Genomic DNA, 26,951 nt, shown 5'->3' with positions numbered 1-26,951 from the left:
ATTACTCTGACAAAAGCTTGTTAAGCACACGGACTGTAACAAAGTCCTGCTTGACAGTCAGAACCTCACAAGTACCTGGAATCCTCATGTGCTTGGGTACAGGCAAAAAAAAAAAGTCCTGAAGAGTCAAAATTGGTGTTAAAGTCAACACAGTCTTCTAGGCTGGTTAAACACAGGCCTGGGGATCGGGTCACCCGGGCTTTAATCCCAATGGAGTGTCTGACTTCGTGCAAATTTTGGAACCTCTTTGTGCCTCAGTTCCAATGAGCTGAATGGAACTCCTGGGTTTTGGCGTGGCTGTGTCCATCTCTGTTCTGCTGAGAGGATTTCCAGGAGTGCTTTGAGGCTGGTGGGTGACAGGTGGTGTTGCCATGCTCAGAACTCAATTTAATGCTCCCTGAACCAACCAAAATATGAAGTTTTCTGCTGCCTATGTAGAAACCACATAACTCACCAATCTCTTAGGATCAAATCTTGATGCTCTTGAATTCTTGTCAGTGATTTAAGTGAGGCTTCAATTTTTTTACCTTGTGTTATTTTTGGTCCCTAAAAGTGCAGAAAAAACCAGTAAGGACAGACCATCTGATACACTCTTCCTTCTCACAGTGTGTGTTGTTGGTTGTGTTTTACTTCCCAGCATCTGTTGTTTTAAGACTATTATTCCTGAACACATTGCAGAGGTTCAGTTAATGCAATCACCTGTTTATGCTTTTATGTAGCAAACTGAGACACTTGGCAGTTGTGCTGCAAATTGCCTTTTTGTATTTTTGTTTGCTTTTTTCCTTTCCCTTGGCTGTGACTCAGTTGTTCAGAACTATTGTTACTGCCCACTTTGACTCTGTCATGCACATCTGATTTAAAAACAATGAGACTCATGATTTCTGACTACCTTTATACTCAGCTGGGATGTTTACAGCGTTTCTCACATTTCACCCTGCATCTGTGGCTTCTTACTGAGGCTGTCCCAGTTGGCACAATACCGTTAGAAGTGTCAGTAATTTTTGAAGTGTAAGAGTAATTCTCGAAGTAACAGAATGTAATTTATAAACATTTTTTATAAATTTTAACATTAAAATCTAGCTAGGTTTAATGCTTACAGTTTGGATGAAATTGCGAAGAGATTTTTTGTTCAAAACTTTCTTTCCTTAAGCTTGGTTTGCAGCTTGAGCTCGCATTTAGGAGATAGAGGAAGCTTTAGTAAGCTCCTGATCCTGCAGCTCCATGCAGATTGCCAGACTGTGACTGCAGCAAGCTGCCAGTGTGATGAGGACACACTAAGTGATGAGAATTCCAAAGTCCTGGCAAGAGTGCACTTCTTAATTCTCTTAGGCACTCTTGAATATCATGTAGGAAATTGTGTACCTTTCCTATCTTGACTTACTTACCAAATAGCAGCAGGAATATTTTCACTCCCTTTGAATTTCAAATTTTATTTTTTTTAAGGCCTACTATCTAGGTAAGTGTAATCTTAACATTTACTCTTGATGTGCTGGAAAATTACATCATGAGATCACTTATTTTGCCAGTGGAGAAAATCTCACCGGTACACGAAACCAGAGTGTGTTGAGTGGGCTTTGGACACTTCTCATGGAATCAGTAAGGTTGGAAAAGACCTCCAAGATCATCAAGTCCAGCCTTTGATGTTCAGTGTTCAAACAAGGTTATGAGCCCTGGCACCTCGTAGCAGGAGGCCTTCATTCCAGTCTGGGTCAGCAGAAGATAACCCCGTTATTACCATCCTGTTCTCTTCCCTAGGGAGAACCTCCCAGCCTTCTAGAAGTAGAACTTTGTTGATCCTGATGTGTCTTTAAATATTACAGCATTTTTTAGCTATTTTAAAAATGTTTTCAAAGATGTGGTTTAAGCTCAAATAAAATAGTCTTTCAAGCAGTTAGAGGTGTACCATGTGGGCTTGGTTGAGAGGCAGCTGCTTTTTCCAGCAATTTCCTCAGCAGTTGTACGAGCAGAGCTTGATAGTCCTGCTGGAAAAAGCATAACATAGCTATTATATTACATCTGTCTGTCTCAGCATATTATATAATAATATGCTTTCCTTGGGTTTTGCCTAATGGTGCTGCTGGTTTGTGCACCACGACATTTCCTTCTGAAGGGCAGAATTTCCAGTACTAAACACAAATAGAGGTGTGTTTTCTAGTAAAGGCTCTGCCTCATTTCCTGCTGCCTCACATGGGGTTTGGTATTTGTTACTAAAAATATAAATTTTCATCCAAGAAAAAAACAGGATTTCTAGACAAAATCACTGACACTGGCACAGTGCTGTATGCCTGGATTGGCAGAAGGCTTTTTTTGCCAACCAGGAATGTTGTTATTCCTTACTGTTCCAGCTGTGGCCATGGGTGAGCACTAGGAGACAGAGGGTCTCCATTTGAACTCCATCCTGAAGACTAAACTGTTTCACTTTAGAATACTGGAAAACCAAACCATGTAACTACAGAGTTTTCATTAGGCAATTAAGTTGCACTGAAATAGAGTTTTATGCTAATTAATTTATGACAATGACCCCAAACAAACATGGGAACACTGAGCAAATGTCGGGAATTGAAAAAGTTGCTCAGCAAAATATTTAAATCAAGCCCTCTGAGTTTTCCTAAGTAAAAAACAAACAAACAAAACAAAACAAATGAGGCTCTATTTCATTCCTAATTGTCTTTAGTTGGGGATTCAGTGTTTTATAATGTAGGCTGAAAAGAAATTCTGTGTACTGTTAATTCTAACTTCTGCTTTAAAGTAGGACTGCAGCAGTGATGTGTACTCTTACAAGATTTCTCAGTGTCACCTCAAAAAGCTGATTGTGGAAAATAGCTGTGACTGAGGAATACTCAAGAGTTACTGAGTCCAGTGATACTATGACAAGATTTTTGTTGGTTTTCTTTTATTTCAAAAAAACACTCCTGTTTTCAAAAGCACCGTTTATTCTGTTTTTTGGACTACTTGCACAAGTCCATGAGGTTGAATTCCTGTTTGGTATCACTTCAAACACTTTCTTGCAGGTGGTAGATGCTTTTCAGCTTCTTGGTAATCTGTGTTACTGGAATTCCTTCTTTTGCTTTAAGTTCCCTTATTTATTTTTTTCCCCACCCCATCTATAACCTTCTCTTCTTTCAAACATGTGCAGGTTTTTCCATATGGGGACACTCCAGAACACTAAATCAGTGAAAGCTCTATAAAGTCAATATCTGTGAATTAAAGTGTGTTAAATCCCTGTGTATATGTTCTCATTTTGAAGTAGGGTGGCCTTCAATTCTGGTTGCATAATCTTCCACCTGGGTATTCATCAAGTTGGGCAGTTCAAGGTCGTTGGGGAATTTTAGAGTGCTGAACAGGTTTCAGACCAAGCCCCGGTGAACATGTAAAGGGATTCACCCCTCTGCACTCTCAGGGTGGCACTTAGGACTTACTGTACCACATCTTTTGGCTTCCTGAACTGCACCTCAAAGCTCAGCACCTGCACAGTAGAGGCCCCGTTTCCCAAGTCCTGTTTTCCTGCTGCAGTAGTTTTTAGCACTCTCTGATGTATTGCCACCTGTATGATGAATTTAAGCAGTGTGCTTTCTACTTGGGATTTCGTGGCTGCCAGGATGCTGTACTAGTGTAGCAGAGCTTGACTCTAGGAGCGTGATGTAAATGATGCCCATAGAACTAGGTTTATTTACAGTGCCCATCAGAGGGTATGCTTGTTTCTCAGAAAATAATCTTCCTTTCTCTTTTTCTTCTTCATTTCTGTCTGCCTGGATCTGGAGGATGAGAGCCCCTCTTAGCATTCATGCAAGCCGTGTCAGAAAAGCACACACAGCGGGTTTCTCACGGAGCCATGCAGCTCTCACGTGCTCGCTGTCACCCTGCTCTGTCACAGTGCATGTTTGTCCCCGTGTGCTGTCCCCTACCTTGTGTGTCTGTCACCAGTCAGAGGACACGGCTGCAGAGACGTGCATGGAAGCTTAGCAGAGAAAATGCTGAACCGAAGCCATTAAGTCACAGCTCTCCCAATCCTGAAGAAAGAGCTCCTCCTGAAGGCAAAAACGGGGACCTGAGGCTCTTTCAGTTACTTGAACTTTCCTTGTGTTCACATTGCATTTCAGAAGAGAACACCTTTTTGTTATGCTTGCACTATTTTGAGCCCTAAGCCCTGAAAAAGGCAGCACAGAATCCAAGGAGTGCAGTTGCAGAGAAGCAAACCAAAGTGCAAACAAGCTCCATTTGCAGATGTGGAGGGAGTCCAGCATGCAGGCTGGGCAGTGGGATGTGCTGGGAATGGCAGCAGGGTGATTTCCTGCCAGAGAATGCATGGGCACACTGCTTGGCACTGCTCAGAGGGAGTCATGGGTTCAGTGTTCAGTGACAGACTGATGGTCACTGCTTATGTTGTGTTATATTGGTGAGAGCTCTGTCCATACTATTTTTTTCTCATCTAAACTGCTCAATTTCTGTACAGATTTCTTCATGATGTCATCTTCACCCATTTATTTCTGTGTCAGGCCTAATCCCAAGCCTGCTGGTGTAACCAATGTTTCTTTCTTACTTCTGTTGTGTCTCCATAATGCCACACTTGTGTGTCCCTGCCAGAGTCCTCGTGTCTTCTTGTCTTTGTTTAAATGTGGGCTTAATTGCATCACAAAAATTGGGCATTACTGGCATGAACACTTCATGAAATTGGATTTGGAAGGGAGGCCAAAGTTTGCTCTTACATCCATCCCATGAAGAATCCCCCCACACAGGGAGGATCTAGAATATCTGTTGGTGAAAAATGTTCACCTTTTCCATTAAATGTGCTGCCAAATCCAGTGCTGTCATTACTGCAACTCCACAGAGCATTTAGAAAAACAAAACCTTGTCCATGATTTAAGGAATAAAATGGGGCAGAACTGAACCTGCACAAGAACTAGCAAATCACAGAGAGTTTCCCTAAGAAACAAGGTCTGCAAGGAACAAACCTCTTACAGCGGCTTACTGAAAAACATGTATGAAAAAGACAAATATTGGAGCATTAATAATTTTTTATTATCTTACGAGTGTAAACATCTTTTCTGATGATTGAAACTTAAGTTTATTTCAAATTAAAATCCTGTGCTCAGTGGCAGGAAAATCAGGTCCTCTGACAGTTGTATGCAAGAATAAAGGGGACGTGCATGCATGCCCAGCAGGACTGTCAGTTTCAAGTGTGGGATGGATTTAGTTTATGACTTTCTCAACATTTTCTAGGTTTAGATGTGCAAAAATTTGTGCACACAAACCTATAAATATGGATACAGTCTTACGAAAACTCCTTTGGTGATATCTTCTTTCCCCTCTGTTCACAGTGATAAACCATGTTATTTATTTGCCTTGGGGTTAATTGTTGCAAAGTAAGAGTCAGTTATTTGGAACCTCTTCTAAAATCATTTTGAGCAAGTGAATTTTTTCTGCTGAAAAGATTACAAAAAGTTGTTCTCTCTCATGCTTTCCATGTGAGTGTCTATTACAGAGAAACATCTGCTTTTCCTTTGAGCTGACTTTTCAGCAGGATTCATCCACTCAGTGAGCCAGTATCTACCCTATGATCACAAGACTGGAGCTTTTGTTTCTCCTTTTTGAACAATTTCTTAATACTCAAGAGCAGGGAAACAAAACAAAAAATGTCTGTGGAGGATGTTCTGTAATTTGTTGCACCTTTGGAAGTATCTCAGACAGTACATACTCTTGAGGTGGTTCATTTCTGAGAGTTCCTAGTAGCCACTGAGCTGATTTGGTACTTTCCAACACTGTCTTCATCCAACTAATGACAGTCTGAAAGATCCAGTGTTTGGGAGCAGCTGTAGAAATACTCATTTTAGAATATGTTGAGACTATATCTGCCTGTAAGGAAAAAGAACCTTTGTTTCTGACTTGTTTACTTAAACTTCAAGAAGTAGAAAATGTGCTACATGAATGTTTCTGTCCCTAGAAAATGAAAAAGCAGATTAATTATTTTTATTTTTTTTTAACTCCCATAGTAAACATTTTCTGATCCATCTCTTTGCCTTTCTTAAATAAACCAATATTATACAGTAGAATTTGAATATGTTATGGTCTATATTTTCTTTACATTATACAGGGTTTTAAAGAATGGAATATATCAAATTTGACAAAAAATGACCTAATTATGAGAACTAACATTTAACCAGTCATGTTTTTTCACCGTAGCTGTAACATGTCAGGCTTGTTTGCACACAGGACTATCTTGGCCTGTTTTGAGTAGCCAGGCATCTCCCTTCTTGTTCAGACTTTAGAGAGTTTTAGATAAACCTGCAAGAATGTGCTTTTGCAAATTAAATTTTTTTTAAAGAAACTCTTTGGTATTCTGGAGTAAATGTATTTATTTACCAGTATGTAAATGACTGATTTTAGTGTTTGTGAATACAGAACACTGTGCAGAAATATTAAACTTTGTTTGAAACAACAACGTCTTTCCCTACCCAAGGTTGGAAACACCTCAATAAATTACTTCCACTGCATATGGAGTTATTTAACATCAGGAGTTTCCAGTGCCATTTAAACTGTATTTTTACAATTTCCTCTGTCAGGAACAATATAGTTTGGGTGATCTTGCACTTGGGCAGGTGTTTGATCCCAACAGAGAAGAGGAGGGGTCTGTGAGCACTATCCAAGCCATCCCAGGAAGATCACTGAGAAAAAGGGAGAGGAGTCTATTTGTTCTTTAGGAATCTGTGCCCCCCCCCCCAAAAAAAAAAGCTGATGAAGTTCCAAAGCTGAGAAGAATCACTTGACCAGACCAACTTTTCCAGCTGTGTTTGGGATGCTCAGTCTGTCTGATCTGGTGTTGCATCCATTTGCTTTGAAATACATGGCCAGTATAAAACCATTGATATATAGATGATTTTCTAACTCTTATCTTCCTCAGTGTTTGTGATTCATGAGGTTAGAAACATAGGATTTTATAATTTTTTTATTAGAATGTGCAAGTAAATATTATTTAAATAGAATATTATTGCACTACGTTGTTCTGTGTTCTCAAAGGTAAGCATGGTTTCCTTATTCTTAGCTGGAAGACTAAAAATCCAAGATATGGACACTAATTGCTAATGCAAAGAGTTAGGTCATAAACTTCTAAGATATTTATCTGTTTTTGAAATACTATTTGAGAACTAATCCTCTTTAGAGTATTTTTGGGGCCAGCAGGGATCTTACTTTTTGCTTTTTTCCTGATCCCCTGGAATGCCTGAAACAATCTGTAACCATTCTCAAATATGCAGGGAGAACTAAGCCCATTTGTGGGTTTTAAAATCTAGTTTTATCATAATACTTTGTTTTAACAACACATGTACTATTTCTTTTAGCTTTAGCAAAAAGTACAGCCATTTCATTTGCCAGGTGGGAAACATCACAAGTAAAGAAATGTGTGCTTTTAAAGAGCCTGACTGCTTCCAGTGGGCATCCACCTAAGCTTCTGTGACTTTTTCTCAAATTCCCAGCTTTGCTGATGTTCTGACTTATGATTTTGATTTACTTACTTCATCAAAGTTCTTTGAGAATCCTGATTTTGATCAGCTAGGCTCTCCTTCAGATTCTTCAAATGATGAGTGTTCTCTAGTAGAAGTGAGCAGTTAATAGTTGAGAAAGCTGGAGACACACATTGGATGGTCCTTTTCTAAAATGCTCCTCTAAACAGACATTTCTGTTTCAGAAGGGGGAGAGCTGAGGCTAAGGGTGAAAAGGAAATATTATTCAAACAGGGGGAATCCCAGTTTGAAGGCTTCTAGCGAGCTGCTACTGGAGGCAAGTCTGGCTACGTTCAGAGAGCACTTATGGTCCCTGGGGAGGGGCTGCCAAGGCCATTGACACCTCAGGGATGAGCTCTTGAGGCTCTCTGACAGCTTCTGCAAAGAAACAGGAAGCCTTTTGCTCTGTCACAGGTGTTAAAAGTAGCCCTAACAACTCCTAAGGTGTAAGGGATTAGAGCCCTTGCAAGGCACATGTAAAAGGGGAGTTCAGCTCCTTTTTATTTCCATGTAAAAGGGGGGGTTCACCTCCTTCTTAGTGCTTGAAACAATAGGAAATAGACCAGGCATTAAAAAGGGGACCCCCTTCGCTGAGGTTTTGCAAACCTGGGAGAAAATATCTGGTACAGCATAATTATTCTAGGAGCACACAATAACGCTGTGCCAAGAGGACTGGGCAACTCCCATCTGGAGAACGATGGCCATCACGAGGAGCTCCTGATCAACACAAATCCACTTTTCCGTGGTGAAGTCTACCTGGTGGATTCCCAGATGATGTGGATTACTGGTACATTTGGAACAATTGCGCCTGGCAGCTGTGGTGGTGAGGGCAGGTGGTGGGCCAGACCCATAATTCAGGGATACAGACACTCTGGGGGCTGGGCTGGTGGGGCTGGCATGAAGCAGGGCTGGGTGGTGACTCTGGATGGGGCACAGGCCCTTCCCATGGGTTGCCCCAGCTGTGATGGGTGGCACTGCCATGGGCACTCCCCCCACATCCCATCCCAGCACCAATGTGAGCAGGTCTGTGGGGGTAGCCCCAGGCTGGCACCCCACCTTGACTGGCACCCAGCATCTGGCTTGGAGCTGGTGCAGACCAGGGGAATCCAATTCATTTCATTAAGCAGAGTGTCCCAGAGGCCCATGGTGGGTGTGTAGATGCTGTGGCATGCCTGCCCTGTGCTCCTGTCTGCCTCAGAGTATCACCGTTCTGGTGACACCCAGGGAGCACTTGCCATTCTGTGACAATCCAGGGAAAGTGAGTCAGCCTCAGGCTGGGCTGTATCCACAGCAGAGCTCCAGCAAATCTCCTACCGTTTCCTTGGAAGTACTGGGGAATGATGTAAGGGCTTGGCTGAACACTGGGGTGAGGCTGACACTAGACCAGATTGGTGAAAGCCCTAGCCAACCTGACCTTGAATGTTGACAAGGATGGAGCATCCACACTTCCACTGCACACCTGCTGCGACTAGAGGCAGCTCCCTCAGCCTGCCCTTGTGGGCCGTGGGCCCCAACTCCTCACCATCTCCAAGGCCTGGGCTGGGCCTATACCCCACACATCAGTACCTTTCCAGGGCTGTGGAGACCAAGAGGGGATAGAGGACTCCATAGGCACTCACCGAATCCCAAAAAAGAGAGGAAGAAAGAAGTTTTGCTGGTTTTTTTTTTTTTTTTGGTTTATTGGTTTGGTTTTTTAAAATTTATTTCCCAACATTGAAAAGAACTTCCTATGAAGCAGCTAGAAGGGACATCCATGTGAAGGCCAGCACTTCTTCCTGCCATCTGTTGCTTCTCCAAAAGAAACAGCTGTTTATGTTCTTGGCTTGGTCTGCTAATATTCTCTATGCAAGGCTGACTTCACTCGTCCATCAGGGATTCTTGTTGACCTCAGACTGAAGCAACCCCACCTCCAGACCCCAGGAACCTCAGTGGCCCTCTTGGGGATAACTTCTGTCACCTCAGCACAGTAGCCTGGTGAAAGCCAAGTCAATTCATGTCTTTCCCTGAGGAGCTCCAGGAAGGGTGGGTTTAGGGGATGAGAAGGAAGGGCTCATATAATGCATAGCAATCAACAAATGATTGTTGATGCCAGGACATGGAATAGGTGAGCTAGTAGGACAGGCTCTGTGTGGGGGCTGGGATTCTGTAATATTCCGTAGCACGTTTGCAAAGAAGAAATTCCTAGGGCTCCATGCTTTCATTATGATAATTTTACTCTGTTTAAAAAAACTAGTCTCAAATTGTTGATGTCATAGCCTAAAAAATCCCAGGATGTAAGGTGGCACCAGCAAAGCAGGTGGACATGGAACTGGAAAGTTTCTGAAGTTCCTAAAAAACACCTCCTACTTAAGGGGTCGTGGGAGCACATGTGCTGTCACCAAAGTACCAAATAAGGAGAATGGACAGGATTTTCATCCTTGTCTTGTTGCTTATTTTTCAGCCAGGCAGGTGCGGATTTTGAGCCGCCAGTATTCCTGGAGACAGGCGCTGCATGCTGTTCCTCGCGTGTCGGCAATGGCTCTCATGGTGCAAGGGCTGATGCTCCTCCTTCTCCTCCTTTCCTTCCTCCTCCTGCACTGTCGATTGTTGCCATTTTTCAGGCCCAGGGAAAGTGACTCCCCCTTTGGCCGCTGCCGGACGTGTCTCTGTGCTGTCCCACGCAAAGGTGGGCGGCCACCCAGCTCCCTGCTCCGGTGGTTCCCTGGCAGGCCGATGTCCCTGGGCTGCACACCGTTCCCTGGAGGGCACAGAGCCAAGCTCTGCATGGCCATGACCAGGGAACTGAGGGTGGTGGCACTCATGGCAGAGGGGTGATTTTGTTCCTCCTCTTCCACGGCCTCCTCCTGGCACATGCCTTCCTCTTCAGTCATCATTGGAAGGGGCCCTGCTGCCGTCCCTTACACAAGTGGTCTGCCACCCGCCTCGCTGCTCCGGCTTTTCATTCTTCCAGATGTTCATCAGGGGCCTCAGAGCTGGGTGGACAGGAGGGCAGCTGCAGAGGGCCCTGCCTCTGTAGTGCCAGAGCACTCAGGGGACTGGTGACATCACAAACAGCCACTGTGACTGGGCCATGAGTGTGGTGTGGCCCAGTACGTTGGGTTATGGTGGGCCTGAAAAGGGCCCAGGTATGGAAGAAGCAGGAGGGTCATAAGAGCTGAGGGAACCTTTCCTGGAGCCCATTCCACCTGCCATGCTGCTTATACAAGAAAGGCTTGGGCACAGGGGCTGCCTGCCACCTCTCCTCAGGAGAACCTTGGCTCCAGCACCCTCCTTATCCCATACCTGGTGTGGTCTCAACATGACCCTGGCAACAGCATTCCAAGAGCGTAAAAACCACGCCGGTTTCTTGGAAGAAAGAAAAGTTCAACTGCTGCTTTCAGTCTGAGGGTCCCCCTCATGCTGTTCTCTCCTTTACAGACAAACCGTAACACTGCTTTTTTGGTTTTAATCTCTAGGGATATTTTTAGTGCTCTCACACATTGTGGTCCACTTCCTGCAATCATCTGGGAATTTCACCACAGCTAAGGCAAAGTTAAAGCACAACCCACAGAGCTTCAGTCTTGCTCACACAAGTAACACAACAGGGATTAGGCTACTGTTCCAACAACACGGAATGACTGGGAAAGGGGCTGTGGGGTAGCAGAAGAGCTTTGTGGATTATGGTGACAGCAGTTTCTCAAGAGTAGAGAGCAATGACAGAGTTGAGAGAGTCATGTGTGTGACTATGATCTGCTCTGCTGACCAGTTAACACTGAGCTAAGAGAAAGAAGGCATATTTTGTCCTTCAGCATCCCAGTAAACTCACGTATATATAAGGATTTGAATAACTCTCCTAACTAGTAGCACACAGATGTTTTTGAAAAAGTCAGAAGAGACATTTGGTTAACTCTGGGATGACAAAGGGCAAAACCAAGGACAGCTCCTTCAGAATTGAAAAGGAAGGAGTCACAAATATCTGCTCCAAAATACAAGGCTTCAAAAATCAAGGGCAAAGCACTGTTGGCAGCATCTTGGTAACCCATGATGTGTGCATGAAAGAGGGCATTGGCTTCCAGTTCAGGCAGATGATGTGACTGGTACCATGAGAATGCAATAGGTACAAGGAGATGAACACAGAGAAGTCCTCAGTGGGAACAGAACCCACATGGATGACAGTTCATGACCTCTACCTTTACCATCCAGACGGCTGTCCCTATCAATCAAGTACTTTGGTGTTGCGCTTTCTCAGTGTGCCTGTCTGCTCTGAATCACTGGTCTTTTGCTTTTCCAGTGCAGCATTTTCATTTTCTGACTCCACGGACAGGTCCTCTTGGCTTGTCTCTTCTACTTCACTGCAGCTCTCAGAGTGGAATCCAGCATTCTCTGCTATGACAGCAGGATCATCATCACAGCAGCAGCAGCACTCCCCAGTGCTCTGGCTGGGAGGAAGGTCACTCTTCTCCTCCTTGACAAGAGTTACATCATCCTTTTCCTGCATTAAATCCTGACCACCCATTCCTGTGGTGAGATCACTTAGCAGGGTTTCATCATAAGGATACTCCTCATCTTCCATGCCCTCCATTCTTTCTGCCAGCTCTTCTGGAGAGGGCTGGCTCAGGTCAGGGTAATCTACAAGGATTGTGTCCTGCTTGCGCTTGAAGCAATCGGAATTATCGTAGACAGGATAGGTCTCTTCTGGATAACCTTAGGAATAAAGGAATATGCAGCTTGGAGTATTACCAGCATTTAAAATGAGTCCTGACCTCAGTGGTGGATGCAAAGTTGGCCACGACACTTGTTTTTTCTACTGCCTGTACAAGTGCACATCATAGGTATGAAATCTATGGCAAGAGTGGGCAAAGCATGTCTTGGGAGATTATGACAAAAAATTCACTTATTTTTAGGGAGACAGGATATCAACCCTGACTTTCAGGAGTGAAACCTGAGCTTTGCTGGAAGCTGTGGGGGCTAACAGGTAAAAATGGTGTGTCTTAGATCTTTGAATGGATCCTACTTTTTTTCTGCCTGCAGATTGACTGATGCATGGTTTGAACACTTGCTATAAACAGCATTACTGAGAAAGTTGAAAAAACAGATATATCAAAGACTGTGCATTTCATTTTAGAAATAACATCATAAACTTGACTTTATGAACAGAACCGAAGGCCACTGTTTATGCTTTATGTTTTGGATAATTTTTGAAAGCTTTTTAAAAAGCAAGAAATTAAGTCTGCATTTAAAATTATGACACAGAGCAACTCAACTAAGGTATCTTGAAAACACATTTATGTAGCAGGCAAACACCAAGGAATAGAAAGGACATTAAAATAAATAGATTTTAAAAGACTCCCTGGAGTTGACTTTTACAACGTTGGAGCTAACAAGGAGTGACTAATCAAAAGTAAAAACTGTAAGTTATCTAAAACATACAGATCTGATTTCCAAGGGTTTTATGATGATTGTCATGAAATCCAGCCGAGCACAGAAAGGGAAAGATATAAACCCAGAGCAGCCCCAGCAGCAGACGGAGCATATGTGAATATTGACATGCCACTTTGGGCAGCAGATAGGGCAGTGTTTGCACTAAAAGAAATGTTGGATACCTCAACATCTATTTTCTTCTGTTATGTTTGGGGGAAAAAAAAAAAGCCAAGCAACCTCTAGCAAAGTTTTGAACACTGGCTTCTGGGAAAGGAAGGATAAAGTTAACCAAAACTTTGAAAAGATCTGGAATTTTGAGTAATCTTTATCCAATTTTTCTAGTAAGGGTAATGGTAAGAAAGGCTCTCGCTTACCTTCCCAATCTGTCATGTAAGGAGCTTCCTCAGCTTCCTTCTCAGGAGAGATGTCATCTATGAATTTTCCTTCTTTCATAACTCTAGTAATTTCTCTGAGTTGTTGCAGTAACATTTTTTCCTGGTCTGTTGTAACATTTTGAGTCCTGCTAGAAAATATTAGACACCAGAATTTAGTCCACTGTTATTGCAAGCTATGAGAAGAGTTTGAGCCCAGCTGTTTGGTCCATGCCAGCAGCAGAGTCTGGAGAAACCTACTGAGGAGTGTGATCCTTCCTCAACATCTGCATGTGCTCTGCACTTCAGCGGGCTAGAGTTTATCCCTTTATCCAAAAAGCCTGCAATTTAAACAGGTAAAGGAAGGCAGGTAAAGCCAATGTGAGAGCAAGATGAAAGTGACACACAAAAAGGAGTTGTGGTACAAAAGATATTACAGAAATTTCTTGCCTTTAAAAGTCTGTTAGGTAAGAATTAGGGTTCAGTGCCTTGTATGAAGTATTATAAGGAAACAAAATTCTGAATCTGGGCTACATGTGTAGCTCGTGAGAAATTCTGATTGTGAGGCTGATCAGAATTTCTCACAGTCATTAGTCTCAAGAGTCTAAAATCTCTCATTATGACCATTAAATGTGCAAGTTGGACAGATCCTCATGTCATTATAGACAGTCAACAATGCAGCCTGGTGGGGAGGCGGGGGGCAGAACCAGGAAGGAAGATTTAAGAATGGAAAGAAGGTGTTACATTTAACTGTCACTTGCCCTTTAGAATTACAGGGGGAGGACTGAGATTTTTATCAGATGGAAAGCAAATTTTTGACTGGTTCTACACTGCTGGATCTAGTAATTATTACTGCTTAGGTAATACAACTACTGCTGTAACAAATATGCTTCCAACATATAAGATCATGTAGTCATTACATGTTATTTTCTCTGCAAAGAAACAAGGTTTCTAAAAATCTTATGGACAAAAAGGTGGTATTTGGAGGGGTGTGCTCTGCAGTCTGCTAACTCAGTAGGCCAGAATGAGAAAGGCACTGTCTGCCACCAGGGGTGAAAATGGTTCTGACCATTGGTGCTTGTTTCATCTTGAGTTTAAAATTATGCTATCTTGAGGTTTAAGTCATTCTAGAGCAGTAATGCCAGTTCAAGCCACTCCTCCGGAGCTCTTTTGGATCTGTGTGTGAGTCAGAAGCTGTTGCTCCCCCTTGAAAGTTACTTGAAAGGGTGGCCCTTGGCATGCACAGATCTGCTGTGCTGTAGGTGCTATGTGAGGTCAGATGGATGATCTCTGATGATCCCTGGTCTGGAGAGCAGACAAACAGATAATCACCAAGAGCAGGTTCACTGAGTAGGCTGCTCAGTGAATTGTAGGGAAAAGATGGGAAGAAAGGAGCTGGAGGCAGATTTTGGCTTTAGGTCATGTAAGCCTCATTTTAGTTATCAGAATTCTAATAAACTTGCAATGTCCTTCTTCAGGTTTTCCTCTTACCAGCTGCTGGGACTGGAGCAGTAGTCCAAGAGGTACTTTGTGCCACTCTGCCTAAATGGGAATGATGGTGACATGATGACTACTCCACTGAGGGCAGCAAAGTCACACTGGTTTAAAGTAAGATTAGCATCCTACTGCTGGTTGGTGTGGTGGTGGTGGAAGTGCTGATCCTGGGCTGGATTTTGTGCACAGCTGCAGGCACAGGTGTCTGTAACTGAACTTAGCTCAGGAGCAGGTTTGATCAGCACTTTCCTAGACTAAACTGCTTTCCTGAGATCACTTTTCTGCATTTCCACCAAGGAGCACTTTGCCCCACAGTTTGAAAAGTTGATATCCCAACACTATATGTAGGTTACACTGATTTCCCCCAGGCTGTGGTGGCAATCTGTTCCACAAATAATTGAATATGTGAGGCAGCACCTTCCCAAAAGCCTGGCTTCTGCAGATGTGGAATCTGAGATGTGAATTAAAAGGCCCACAAAAAGGAATGGTATCATCGCCTTTGACCAAAGCTGTGACAGAATTGCTGAACTAATCCTCCTTTAAGAGACAAAACTGTACCCAATTTGAATATGTACCACTTGGCTGAAGACAGAGAGGCCTATCTCTTTAGCACATTGGGCAGCTGGCTCAGATAACAGGATCAGTCAATGCAGCTGCATCGCTGTGGCATTTCATACAGGAAAATCCCCAATATGTGGGGTACTCTCATTAGAAAACACTCCTGTCTTATTGCAACACAAGGGTTCTCTATTTCAGAATATTCCTCCTCCAAATACCTTGCTTAAAAGGCAGATTTCCCTGCAGAGAGGGAGAAACTAAAGCCCGTGTGTTATTTTGACTTCATTTAAGGCCTCTGGGAAGACTTACTGTGGGTTGCTGGCAGTGTGTAAGACATCTGGCTGCCTGCACATGGGAGATTTACCAGGATATAATGCACTTAGGAATACCCAGAGGATAACAGATGCAGAAGGTTTACAGTGCAAGAAAAGGTCATTATTTTTTGCTGTCTGTATTTGTAGCTCCAACACAAGCATTATTTTTCATAATGGCAATACTTTGTAGAGCCCCAAAGAGCTCACTATCAGGTAAAGTAAAGGTTTCTTATTCTTACTGTGAGATTAAAACATTTCCTAAAGAGCCATAATGATTGCAGGGAAAATAATCTAAATAATCTAAAATGGCATCTCAGTCATGTTAACTGGTGTTTTTTAGTTTCATGATGTTAAAGTAATCACTATCAAAATGCAGCTACATCCCAAAAAATGGCACCCCACAGAGCCTGTCACACTTCTGTATCACCTTTACTCAGTTGATGATAAAAAAGGAAGTTTTTTCAATAGGCAGCCTGGTAATCAAGACTGTAAAAACAGGTAGGTAATTTGCATTATTTCTACCTCTTTCCTAACTACCAGAAATAGAAATTTTTGGTTACATTGTAGACAACTAACCAGGCAGTCCTTTCTTCCTCTTGCTTTCTTTACCTTGCTTCTCGTTTTTCTTATAACATGCTAGGCCTTACTAATAGTACCTGTACTTGTACTTTTTGACAGTTTTGCATTTCTGGAAAGTTGTTTCTCTACCTAACAGTGTAGGAATTCCAACTGGTATGCTGGTTTGTAAGGAAGTCCCCTCAGTTGGTTTGGAGGTTGGCCTTCAACTCATTAAAAAAAAAGAGTAAATCCAAGTTTCTGGTTGCTGCTTTCTACAACACAGGCTGGCTGTTGCTTTGCCATACCTGGTGTAAAGGGTCATGGTCTCACCTGGGGTCTTTCAGCATTAGTTGAAACTTGATACCAGCTATTTCTGTCTCTGACTTTTCTGTGTAAGGGTTTCTGCTGAACTGCAGATCAATAAATAAAGCTCAAGTATTTTTACTCTCTTATTCTTTCCTTTTTATTTAAATCTATCAATATCCACATTGAATACCCCTAACTCAGCACTCTATGCTTTCTAACCATAGATTTTCTTTTAATAGATTTATCCAGTATTAGTCAAATTAATGAGTAGATTAAGAAAGCTTCAGAGTGTTTGAAAACAGTCATTTGCTCCATCAAGAGGTGCCTTTCCCCTCCTCTTCAAAGAGGCAACATACAAAATTTTTCATTAGATTCAGATTCTCATTTCCCCTGAGACCTTTAGACCCATCTATATAAATAGTCTGGTTGGACAAAGAAGGGAAGTTCTACTAAATAAGAGGCTTTGGGCCAATAATACAGAGTAGAACAAATACTGGATCAGACCCTAAACCGATTTTCTCAGTAAAGAAAAAATTCCATCCTGAGAATCAGCACAATATCTGGGCAGTTCCTAAGCCTGTTTCTGTCAGCTCAGAGGAATGTGTGGAGCATTGTGTCAGCTCTCCAGAACAGAGATGAGCAGCAGTCAAAGCAGGATCCTTCCATTCCACTAACAAAACCAGGGCAGTTTAGGGGCTCTCTCTCTGGGACCTGGCTGGTCAAGGTGGGCACCTTGTCTGCCTGAGACTGCACAGGGCACAGCCCAAAGTGGGCAAAACTGCACTTAAAGAGAAGTGGTTTGAGCCACAAATGAACAAAAGGTGCATGTTCAGCACAGAATTCCTACAGGATGGGTTAAAACAGGCCTTGGCTGATCCAGACAAAGTTAACATGATTTACAACCAGAACAGCTCTCATTTTTTGCAAACCTCACCTTCATATTTATAGTATTTCAGTTTTCACACTGCAGTTAAGCAGTGTCCTATTGATCTGTTCTTTTTACTCCTTATGAAAAACATAGACTTGTCTCCAGTGTTTCTCTGTAACACAGACTGGTGATATCAGATTTGTAGGAAACATTATTACACATGATAAAATCCTGAATGCTGATTTTACAACCTTTGTCTTTTATATTTAGAAGCAAATGTATGAATTTAGAGTGGAACTAAGTTATGTAATCAGATTATTATACAATTCTGCCTTAAAGAAAAATGTTATGGTTATTCTAACAGGAATTTACATAGATTATAACAGCAGCTCAATTTAGGAAAATAATCCATAGAACTGGAAAAGAATAATTCAGGACATTATTTTGGTCACATAAAACAGGCTGTTTTATGTACTTAAAATGTAGATGGTTTATCTTCTGTTTACATATATCTGTCATTTTCTTCCAAATAACACACTGTACAAAGTGGGGAGATAGGGATAATTGCTTTCCTGGGTAGGGAAAATGAAGCTGGAAAAAGTTATTTATTTTATATATAGACACTGAAAAGAGAAAAACTGCAGAACAAGAATTGGGATGTGTAAAATCAAACTTCTATGATTTGAAGTAGCAATAAAAATGCTATTTTAATAGAAATAATGGAAGAAAGTTTAATTTCTAATCAGAGTAGAATCTCTACTTAAAATACTCTAATTCAAAACACACCTGTCATACATAGGTCCTACTCTGTTGATTAATTTTTCCATTGCTTCTTCTGTCTCTCTCAGTCTTTCCTGGAGTTGAGTGAGCTCATAGTCAGCTGTAAAGCAAAACAAAAAAAATCCCAAGATCTGTCAGTAGGAGCCTTTAAAATGCATCCCTGTCCCATCATCACAGGTAGCCAATGCTGTACCAAACCAAACTGCCTTTGGGGAAACTAAAACATTCAGCTTAGAGAGTTCTACCTACTCTTCCTGGCCTGAGAAGGTGAAGAATATTATCAATATTACACCCATTTAAGCAGCACAAAGGCACAATGGAACTCCAACATAGTAGGAATGGAGAAATCCATCAACAAACATCCTGCTTTTGCAAAGACCTCTATCCTGCACAGATTGCCATGACTTAATGCAGCACTGATGTAATTATTTTGCATGTCTGAGACTTTAAAAGAAGAGGAAGGAGAATTAGCAAAGAGAAAGGAAGTTACTTCCTCCAAGTCACTATGTAAGGGGTGACTCAGTCTTCAGGCTCCTAATCCAGTGACCTGTCCCCTGCTCTGCTACAGCTTGCCACAAATGCTTTAGGAATATAAATGAAGAGCTCTCAAAAAGAGGCAGAATAATTTTCACCATTAGTTCTTTGGGATATAATGATGGCAAAGTTAACTTACTGTAAATTTACTTCCTCTCACCAAGCATCAGAGAAAAAAATATAATTACCATTGCTAATATATTGCCCAAAACTGCCAGGCACAATGCAGTAGGAGTGCACTGGAGACACAATCTACTGCACTGAGCACATTAGGTATTCCTAATATGTGCATTAATGTCAAGAAAATTACAGCTATATTAAGAGAATTACCTTCCTGCTACCACTTTCTATAAAGCCCTAAGTACTTTTCTTTCCTATTACAGTTTAGCCAGCTAAACACAACACATTTAAATGCTGTAATGATAACTACTCTTCCAATCCTCAGTAGTAAACTTATTAATTTATCTAATAAGTGCCTACAAATACTTGAATCCATCTCACCAATGTTTAGGTAAAATCAAATTAACATTTCATCATACTATTTGCTCTCTTTATTGCATGCATGAAAACTCTGAATTGCAAAAAAGGGACAAATTAGGGAAGTGCCTGATTGGTGCTAAGAATTCACTAATTCAAAATAACTAAACCAGCTTTCATGGTATCTTTCTATGCTCTTGCTAGATTATTAGGGATTATACAATAACTATAGCTGGACATCCTATTATCCATTTTCAATCATTAGCAACACAGCTTTTCAGCAAATCCGTGCAGTTAATTCAGCAAACCTCCTGAAAAGCCATTTCTTCCAGAGGAGCTTGGGATCAGGCTGCTATCACAGCCTCATGGGCTGAAAGTGACAGTGCAGTAATTCTTTTGAACTCTTGCTCATTCCAACACAGAAGATCCTGGCTTGGTTTTTGGAGGTGTTTTTTTTTTTGGGTGGGAGGGAACATCAGCTTTACAGCGCACCCAGAACTCGAAGAACCCTGTTGGACCATTACAGAGTCAACAGCTACACAGCTACAACTCAGAGCCATACTCACTGATTTTCCTCTTCATGTTCCCAGGTGTAGCAGGGGGGCATTTCCGCTCTGCAGGAGTAGTTCTTCCCTTGGAAGCCAGCTGATGAGGACAAGAACATGGCCCTTCTATGAGTTACAACAATAGTAATAGAAAAGCCCCAGAGGAAATGGAAAAAACAAAAAACTGAAATAGGCCAGAAGGCAGCCACGGAAAAGCACACCCACCAGCAAAACCATGAAATATGCCCGGAAGATTTTGCCAGCTGAAAATTCCTATCAGACTCTTGGAACAAGTAACAACCTGTGACATAAAGAGTACATATAACATGTAGCCACATACAACAGGGGAAATACTATGTGTATATTCAAAACTTATCTAACATTACTCTAGATGTGCACATTTTCCAGGAGGAAAAAAAAATCCTTAAGAAATGTTAAGAGGTCAGAGGCCAATGCAGGATCAGAGAAATCCTTGCCTGCATTCTTAGCTACAGTCTTTGCAATAGCAAAACCCACAGGATGCTCCAATCTTTTGACCACCAGGCAAAGGTCCAGCATAAGCATTTTTTTGAGCACAGCTGCAATGGAACAAGGTACTGAAATAAGAGTATAAATCTTTTTTCCCAAGTTTTTTATTTCTCCAACTTTTCAATTTATGTTGGTCTTACCTTAAATAAAATGTACAGAATATATAAGAAGATGCCAAATCCATATATAGGGATAATCTGTCCCACAAGGCCTCTTCCACTTCCACCAGTGCTTCCACTACCACCTCCACCTGCCTTGGCCTTGGCAACTGCTTCAGTGAGGTGAGACCTTGGAAAATGAGGGACAGCTCGGCCGTCGGGAGTGGCGTGGGAATGCATCCTCGGTGGAAAGCGACTGAGCTTCCCTGCAAAAAACCACACAATGATCATTTCCCTTCTATTATTTTCCACCTTTTTACACGTAGCAAAAACCTGCAGCAGGTGCAAGTGACCTGTTTTCTCTGCTTGTAAATTCACCAGCACTGATGAATAAATAACCTGTTGGACTAAGTCTGTAAACTCAGTCCTCAGTCTCCTGTGATGTGCAGTGCTGGGAGCTAGGCTTTACTTAAAGCCATTTACTCCCAGCAATTGTACTCCTACACAATTAGGAGTAGAATCACACAATTAAAATCTCCTGATTTTAAGCAGAGCTGGCAGGACAATTAACAAAACAGGGATTTTAATAGGTATATTCTTGTCTGAATACCCAACAGATCAGCATCTCCAGCAGGATAAAATGCCAGATTCCTAGTTCCTTCTCTCCTCAAGATCCCCCAACAACATATCAGTTTTCCACTGTGAGCCTGATCTTTCAATACTGCCTAAAGGCATTTAATGTGTAAATGTATTAATGTCCAAATCATTATCCACCTAACACACTGACACACGACTGCAGTGTTTGCCCAGCATAGATTTTTGGTTATTGCATAAGAAATAGTATTTTACCTGATTTTACCAAGCAAGTAATGAAAGATTAAGAAAAGTGGTTTCACCTCAAGCTGTTCTCCTTAAAAAGGTCTAAGGTAAAGCAGTGTGAGAAAGGAGATTGAATATAGCCTGAGACATATTATCTTTGGCATTTTAGGGGGAAAAGAATTTAGAAGTTTCTAACCTTTCTAGGCAGAGCTAATTTAACACAAGACAGGAGAGCAAGCATAAATGGATGTACAGATGCCAGAGTAAGATTTCAGGCAGAGAGCCTGAAATGGTGCTGCGAATGATTTCACGCAACTGAAGGGCGCAAGAACCTCAGTAAATTTAAGCTCATGCATTATTCTATTTTCTTGCTGCCATCAATTCAACATTTTTGCTGTGAAATTCACGTTTTTACTCCTCTGTGTAGTTGATATCCTGCTTTCCATCTCCATATCCAGCTTGGATGTGCACCTGCACTCCCTTCCACCGACTGGTGGTGAGCTGTGTTACTCAGCTCCTCTGCCGTGGAATCTGGTGGTGGGAGGGCTGGATGGAAGCATGGATGGGGATCGCCAGGTTGGGCTGCAGCTCACTCACTGATCCCAGCTGGAAAACTCCCCCTCCCCGGCACACACGGCCTGGACACTGCTGCCTGGTGCTGGGACAGGCTGCCTGTGCTTGCAGAAAGAAAATGAAAAGCAGGTTTGAAGTGGCACTGCTAATAACTGACTTTACTTCTGTGAGCAGCTGCAAGTGCTTTTATGAGACACAAGAGAAAAATTTAATTAACATTTGGTCTTGCTAGGAAACACCATCATAGGCAGCTAAATTCCTGAGCACAGAAAATTGCAGTAAACACTTACTAAGAAGTGGTATCAATAATTCATGAAGTTCCACTATTAAAAACACATTTTTCTTGTAGATGATAGCACACATTCCATGAGTTCTTCAGCATAACTGCCAGGGCACACTACCACTGACCAAAGCCACTCTCAGATTAGCTTAATTTCAAGGAAGCTGTTATCATGCACTTAAATTTTAGTGAATTATTCAAAGTCTGTGATGGAAAGCATAGCATCTTATTTACAAGAAAGTCCCCCTACTCCAGCAACAATGCCCTGCAGCAGCAGGTCACTGTGGAAACAAGTGTGATGTCGTGCAGAGAGCAGCATCACTAAGGTGCAGATGAAGCAGCAGGGTAGGTAAACACTTATAAAACATCTTATACTTATGCAAATATTATTTATTTTTAAAAAAAAGAGAGATATCAAGAAAGCAGAAAATAATTGACAAAGGTGAAACTGTATTTAAAGCAAATAGTTTTCTAAATTCTCCACAAGGCCTCGTTTGTGCTTTAAAAGATTCAATTCAATTAAATATAATCAGGCCAAGAGGATAGACACTAGACATTTCATTATCAAGCTAATTTTAAAAGGGAATTTCATTACTCCTATTTCTAAACCTACCCTATTGATTTTACACTTCTATAATTATTTCCTTAATAAACAAATACTATCTTCCATAGGGTTTTTTTTTTTTTATTGTGAAGAACCCATGTGAATTACACAGGAAATTGAGGGCACAGGTAGCTTGAAAGCAACATATGCACAAAGCTCTTAAATGCACAGCATATAAATGGAAAATGCAACAATTTGGGTGCCACTGTGACTCGAACAAGATTCCACACTTCCAGGGATGAAACAAACCACTTTCAAATGGAGACAATAACATACAGAAACAGTAACATAACATCAAGAAAATCAAGTGACACCTGATGAGCATAGAAGGGCATGTCTTGGGTCCTTGCTTGCTGCCCTACGCAGCAGCCAGTGGGGGTGGTGTGTAGTTCAACAGGACATTTTCCTGTTCTGGGAATGCTGTGGAAAGAGCACTAACTCTGGTTAGCTTTGAAGGGTGCCAAAGTGCTGCTCTGCTTTTGAAATATTTCTCAACTCCCCTGTGACAGCCTGAGCAGTACCACACACTCCCACCAAGCACACCCTACCTGGCTTTGCAGTCTTTTTACCTAGGATTTATCCTACACATTTAATAATGCTGTCAGTTTTAATGCTTCGAATCAACTTTGCAAACCAGCTACAGGGCAAGCAGAGCATGTTTTGTCTACCCCAGTCCCTTCAGGAGCTTGAAGTCAAAAATGAAATTATGCCCCAGAAACACTTGTGTTGTTTAAACGGCTGTAGTTTCTGAATGTAGAGGAAGTCCGTAATGGCATTTTCACATGGACTGTGGGATTTTTAATCTTGTAACAATATTAACACTCAGCTGAAAAGAAGCTAATCTTAAAAACTGTATTTAGAACACAATGAATACAACAACAAACCAGACGATGATACTCAGATCATTCAAGCATCTTTTTTCAATGAAAGCTGTTTATGTGTTCTACTTAATGGGTTTTAGGAATTGCTACTGAGCCCAACTCAACTATTTATAAATTTATAAATTTAGACTTGTGTTACTGTACTATTCAGCAACTCTTTATCCAGGTAATATTTCTCTCTGCCACATCATTTTCTTCAGGCAGGCAACTGATGTGTGCATTGCACAAATTCAATTTGAGCAGGGCGGTTACCTGAACTGGCATATACTGTTTTTGTAAAGCTGATGCCTCTTGATTGTTCGTAAGAAAGCAGAGTCTGCTGCTGTCATGGAGTTGTAAGGTCTATCTGAAACCTCTGACTTAGAGAGAGTGGCTTTACAAAATGCGTGGCATTTATTTATGAACGCTAGACTTAAAACGTACTTTTAAAACTGCTAGTAGGTCCCCCTTTTGCTCCTCTTTAACAAAAGATAAACATTCTAATGCCTGTCTATGAAGCCAACTAGGAATGTGATACAAACACAGTAAGTTCTATAAGTAAGCTTTGTCATATATGTGAAATTATTACTGTGAAAAAGAACAACATTCTTGTCTGGAGTATTAACTTCTACAGTTCACTGCTCAACATTTTCCTGAAACAGACCTCTAAAAATGACTTTATTAGAGAAAGTTCCATTCCCATGCCTAAAGCCTGTTTTGATAAAAAGCCTTCTGGTAACATTGAGTTCTAACAAACGGTACTAAATTTTAAGCATGTTTTATTCAGAGACATTTTGCCCCCAAGACTACCATAAGCACTTTATTAACTTCAAGAATGACATGATTACCTCAAGCCCCTGAAACTCCTGCCAGGTAACTGCAGTTATCAGTGCACTGAGGAGGACAACTAATGGCAGAGATATGAATTAAGTGGTTCAATCAAGATTTATTCTTCCAATAAAAAAATAACTTCAGGTGAAATACAATTTGGTCTTCAGAGCAGGTGTAATGAAATCCTTGCTATCAAGTTGAAAATACAGGCTATAAACTCTGATCTGAAACCCACCAGCTGAGGTGAGTTATTACATCCTCAGCCAAAGGCAGGGGCTGGGGTGCGGCAGGGGAGCAACGCTGGGTGCCTGTGCTGCATCAGGCACACACCAACCTGCGCTGTCCTGTGATCTCTGCAGGAATGATGGGAAGTATTTACAATATTGAGGATGGAGAGAGTATTTATGTTACCTGTTCTAAGCTGAAGGTGATTAAGCTGCCCTATCACGGCACTGCTCAGAGCCAGCTGTGCTAGGACAGGTACGAACACCATTCATTCAACAGATGGCACTGAAAATAATTGGAGGGCACTGAAAATAATTGGAGGGCACATTTGTTGTTGGGATTTTTAAGGCTATTTTCTGTCAGATCAACCTGCAGCCAAAGGAAGGAGCACCACAACAATAACTGACAACTGCTTACGACTGCATTGCTGTGGGAAAACGGCGTGTCAAACTCCATCACCTGGGACCACTGTGGGATCAGCTGGGAGCTGTGCAGGGGCAGAAGTCAGTGGGGAGCCAGGAACCACTTCCCAAAGCATCTGCTCCCATCCCTGCTTCAGGCAGGTGACTCCACAGTCCTCACCTGTGCTGGCTGTTGGGCCTTTATGGATTTTCAGTGTGAGGAGATCCTGCAATGAAGCTACACACCTGCAGATCTGCAGTACTGAGCAACCGACCTTGAGAACTTTCAAGTTCTCAAAAATCAAAAATACACGTGGTAACCACAAAAGGGCTGTTGTGGCATGGAAATCCTGTATTTGGCTTCAAGGTAACACTGTTTTAGCAGGAACTTCAGCCTGAAGGTCCTCAGAAAACCCTGAAATTGAATGCTAAATGAGATCTGTGTCACTGAAGAGTGCAGACATGGAAGAACCAGGCTGTTGGAAGGATGCAGAAGACACAGTCAGTGAACATGAGTCCCTGTGGGCCAGCACCCTGAAGAACTTTAAGTTCTCTGTGCTCCCACCAGCCTCACCTCTGGCTTGTGGGCAGCCCTGGGCAAAACTCCCTCTCTGCCAAGAGCAGGGGTTACGACACTAGCTACTCTTGTGAAGTGCCTTGGGCAAAAAATAACCTCTACAGTACAAGGCAACGGGCATAAAGAGGATGGGAGATGCTTGTATGAACCCGTTCCTTGAGAACATAAAAGAGAGGACATGCAGAGTGGGAGGGCAGGCACGAAGGACACGGCCTGGGGAGCCACATGGACAGGACGTGAGCCTAAAATAATGCATCGCATGGCCACAGCATTATGAGAACCTGGTGCATGAAAACAAAAGTTTAAAACGCTGGCGTAGGAAACTGAACAATGAAGAGGATTCAAATGAATTTTTATTTCATATGCAACTACAAAAGCATTCCATACACAAAATAACAAAACAATGAAGGGACGTATTGCAATGAAAAAAAAAAACAAAACAAGCGAAAAAAAGTGGAATGAATATGTCACTTTTCGGGAAGCTTTAATACCCCGCCCATAAACAAAACGATATTTTGAAGTTTTTAAACTACTTTAAAAAAGAAAATAGCAGATCACAGCGGCAATCACGAATGACTCCTCCAGCACTCCACGCGTCGCTAAGGGATGAGCACGGGGGAAGCGGGAACTACGCTATGTTTCCATACCGGGCGGCCCCGGCCCCTCACGGAGCCCCCACAGCCCGCCCGCCCCGGGCTCACCCCGAGCGGGACCGCGGCGTCCCGGGCCGGGGGGGGACAAGGAGGGGCGGCGGCGACGAGCGGCCTCTTACCCTCGGGCGGCGCGGCGCCGGGCTCCTGCCTGCCGCCGGCCCGGGGCAGGAAGGTGCGCGGCAGGAGCAGGGAGACGCAGAGCACCAGGCAGGACACGGCGGCCACCCGGCAGCACGTCCAGGCCGCCATGGCGGAGCTCGGCGCCGGCGCGCGCAGGCGCCGCGCGGGAGCCCGAGGGGAGCGCGGGGGGGCCGCAGGAGAAGGCGCTGGAAACGTGTGGGGATGGCCGGGAAGGGGCTGGGCTGCCATCCTGGAAACGTATGGGGATGGCAGGGAATGGGCTGGGCTGCCCCCCTGGAAAGGTGTGGGGATGGCCGGGAATGGGCTGGGCTGTGGCCCTGGAAACGTGTGGGGATGGCAGGGAATGGGCTGGGCTGCCCCCCTGGAAAGGTGTGGGGATGGCCGGGAATGGGCTGGGCTGTGGCCCTGGAAACGTGTGGGGATGGCAGGGAATGGGCTGGGCTGCCACCTGGAAACGTGTGGGGATGGCAGGGAATGGGCTGGGCTGCGGTGTCGAGGGACAGCCCTGAGCTCGGACAGCGGCGGAGGGAACACAGGGCTCCCTTCTTCTCCTTCCAGTTCCTGAAGGGAGCCTGTAGGAAGGATGGAGAGGGGTATTTTATGTGTAGTGACAGTACCCAGGGGGAATGGCTTCCAACTGAGAGAGAGTAGGCTTAGATT

The 26,951-nt window shown here is 42.8% G+C and overlaps 2 protein-coding genes across 8 annotated transcripts in view; one reads left to right on the top strand and one right to left on the bottom strand.

The window, feature by feature from the left end:
* The window catches only part of TUB (TUB bipartite transcription factor), a 211,733-nt gene extending 194,132 nt beyond the window's left edge, over positions 1–17,601 (top strand). For 5 of the 6 annotated variants that reach the window (XM_038139857.1, XM_038139852.1, XM_038139855.1 and 2 more), the window contains one exon: positions 14,746–17,601. In XM_038139857.1, the coding sequence (XP_037995785.1) occupies positions 14,746–14,813 (68 nt within the window). In that variant the 3' untranslated portion in view covers positions 14,814–17,601. Of the gene's footprint in view, positions 1–3,761; positions 6,054–14,745 lie in introns of those variants that run through there. The other variant, XM_038139854.1, reaches the window with a different exon arrangement.
* RIC3 (RIC3 acetylcholine receptor chaperone) lies at positions 9,152–26,506 on the bottom strand. Of its 2 annotated transcripts, none has more exons than XM_038139860.1 (6): positions 26,270–26,504; positions 20,370–20,593; positions 19,723–19,801; positions 18,152–18,245; positions 13,271–13,419; positions 9,152–12,179 (listed from the first exon to the last, which is right to left on the bottom strand). In XM_038139860.1, exons 1-6 carry the CDS (start codon positions 26,397–26,399, stop codon positions 11,692–11,694), a joined length of 1,164 nt encoding a protein of 387 aa, XP_037995788.1. In that variant the 5' UTR covers positions 26,400–26,504; the 3' UTR covers positions 9,152–11,691. The 2 variants fall into 2 exon arrangements, with proteins under 2 accessions (XP_037995788.1, XP_037995789.1); XM_038139861.1 differs by having other exon boundaries at positions 11,692–12,179; positions 13,271–13,416; positions 26,270–26,506.
* Between the last annotated feature and the right edge of the window lie 445 nt (positions 26,507–26,951).

This window comes from Motacilla alba, chromosome 5 (assembly GCF_015832195.1).
Source record: "Motacilla alba alba isolate MOTALB_02 chromosome 5, Motacilla_alba_V1.0_pri, whole genome shotgun sequence".
NCBI classification, from domain to species: domain Eukaryota; kingdom Metazoa; phylum Chordata; class Aves; order Passeriformes; family Motacillidae; genus Motacilla; species Motacilla alba.
The sequence above is the reverse complement of the archived record's forward strand: the minus strand, read 5'-3'. Positions and strand labels throughout refer to the sequence as shown.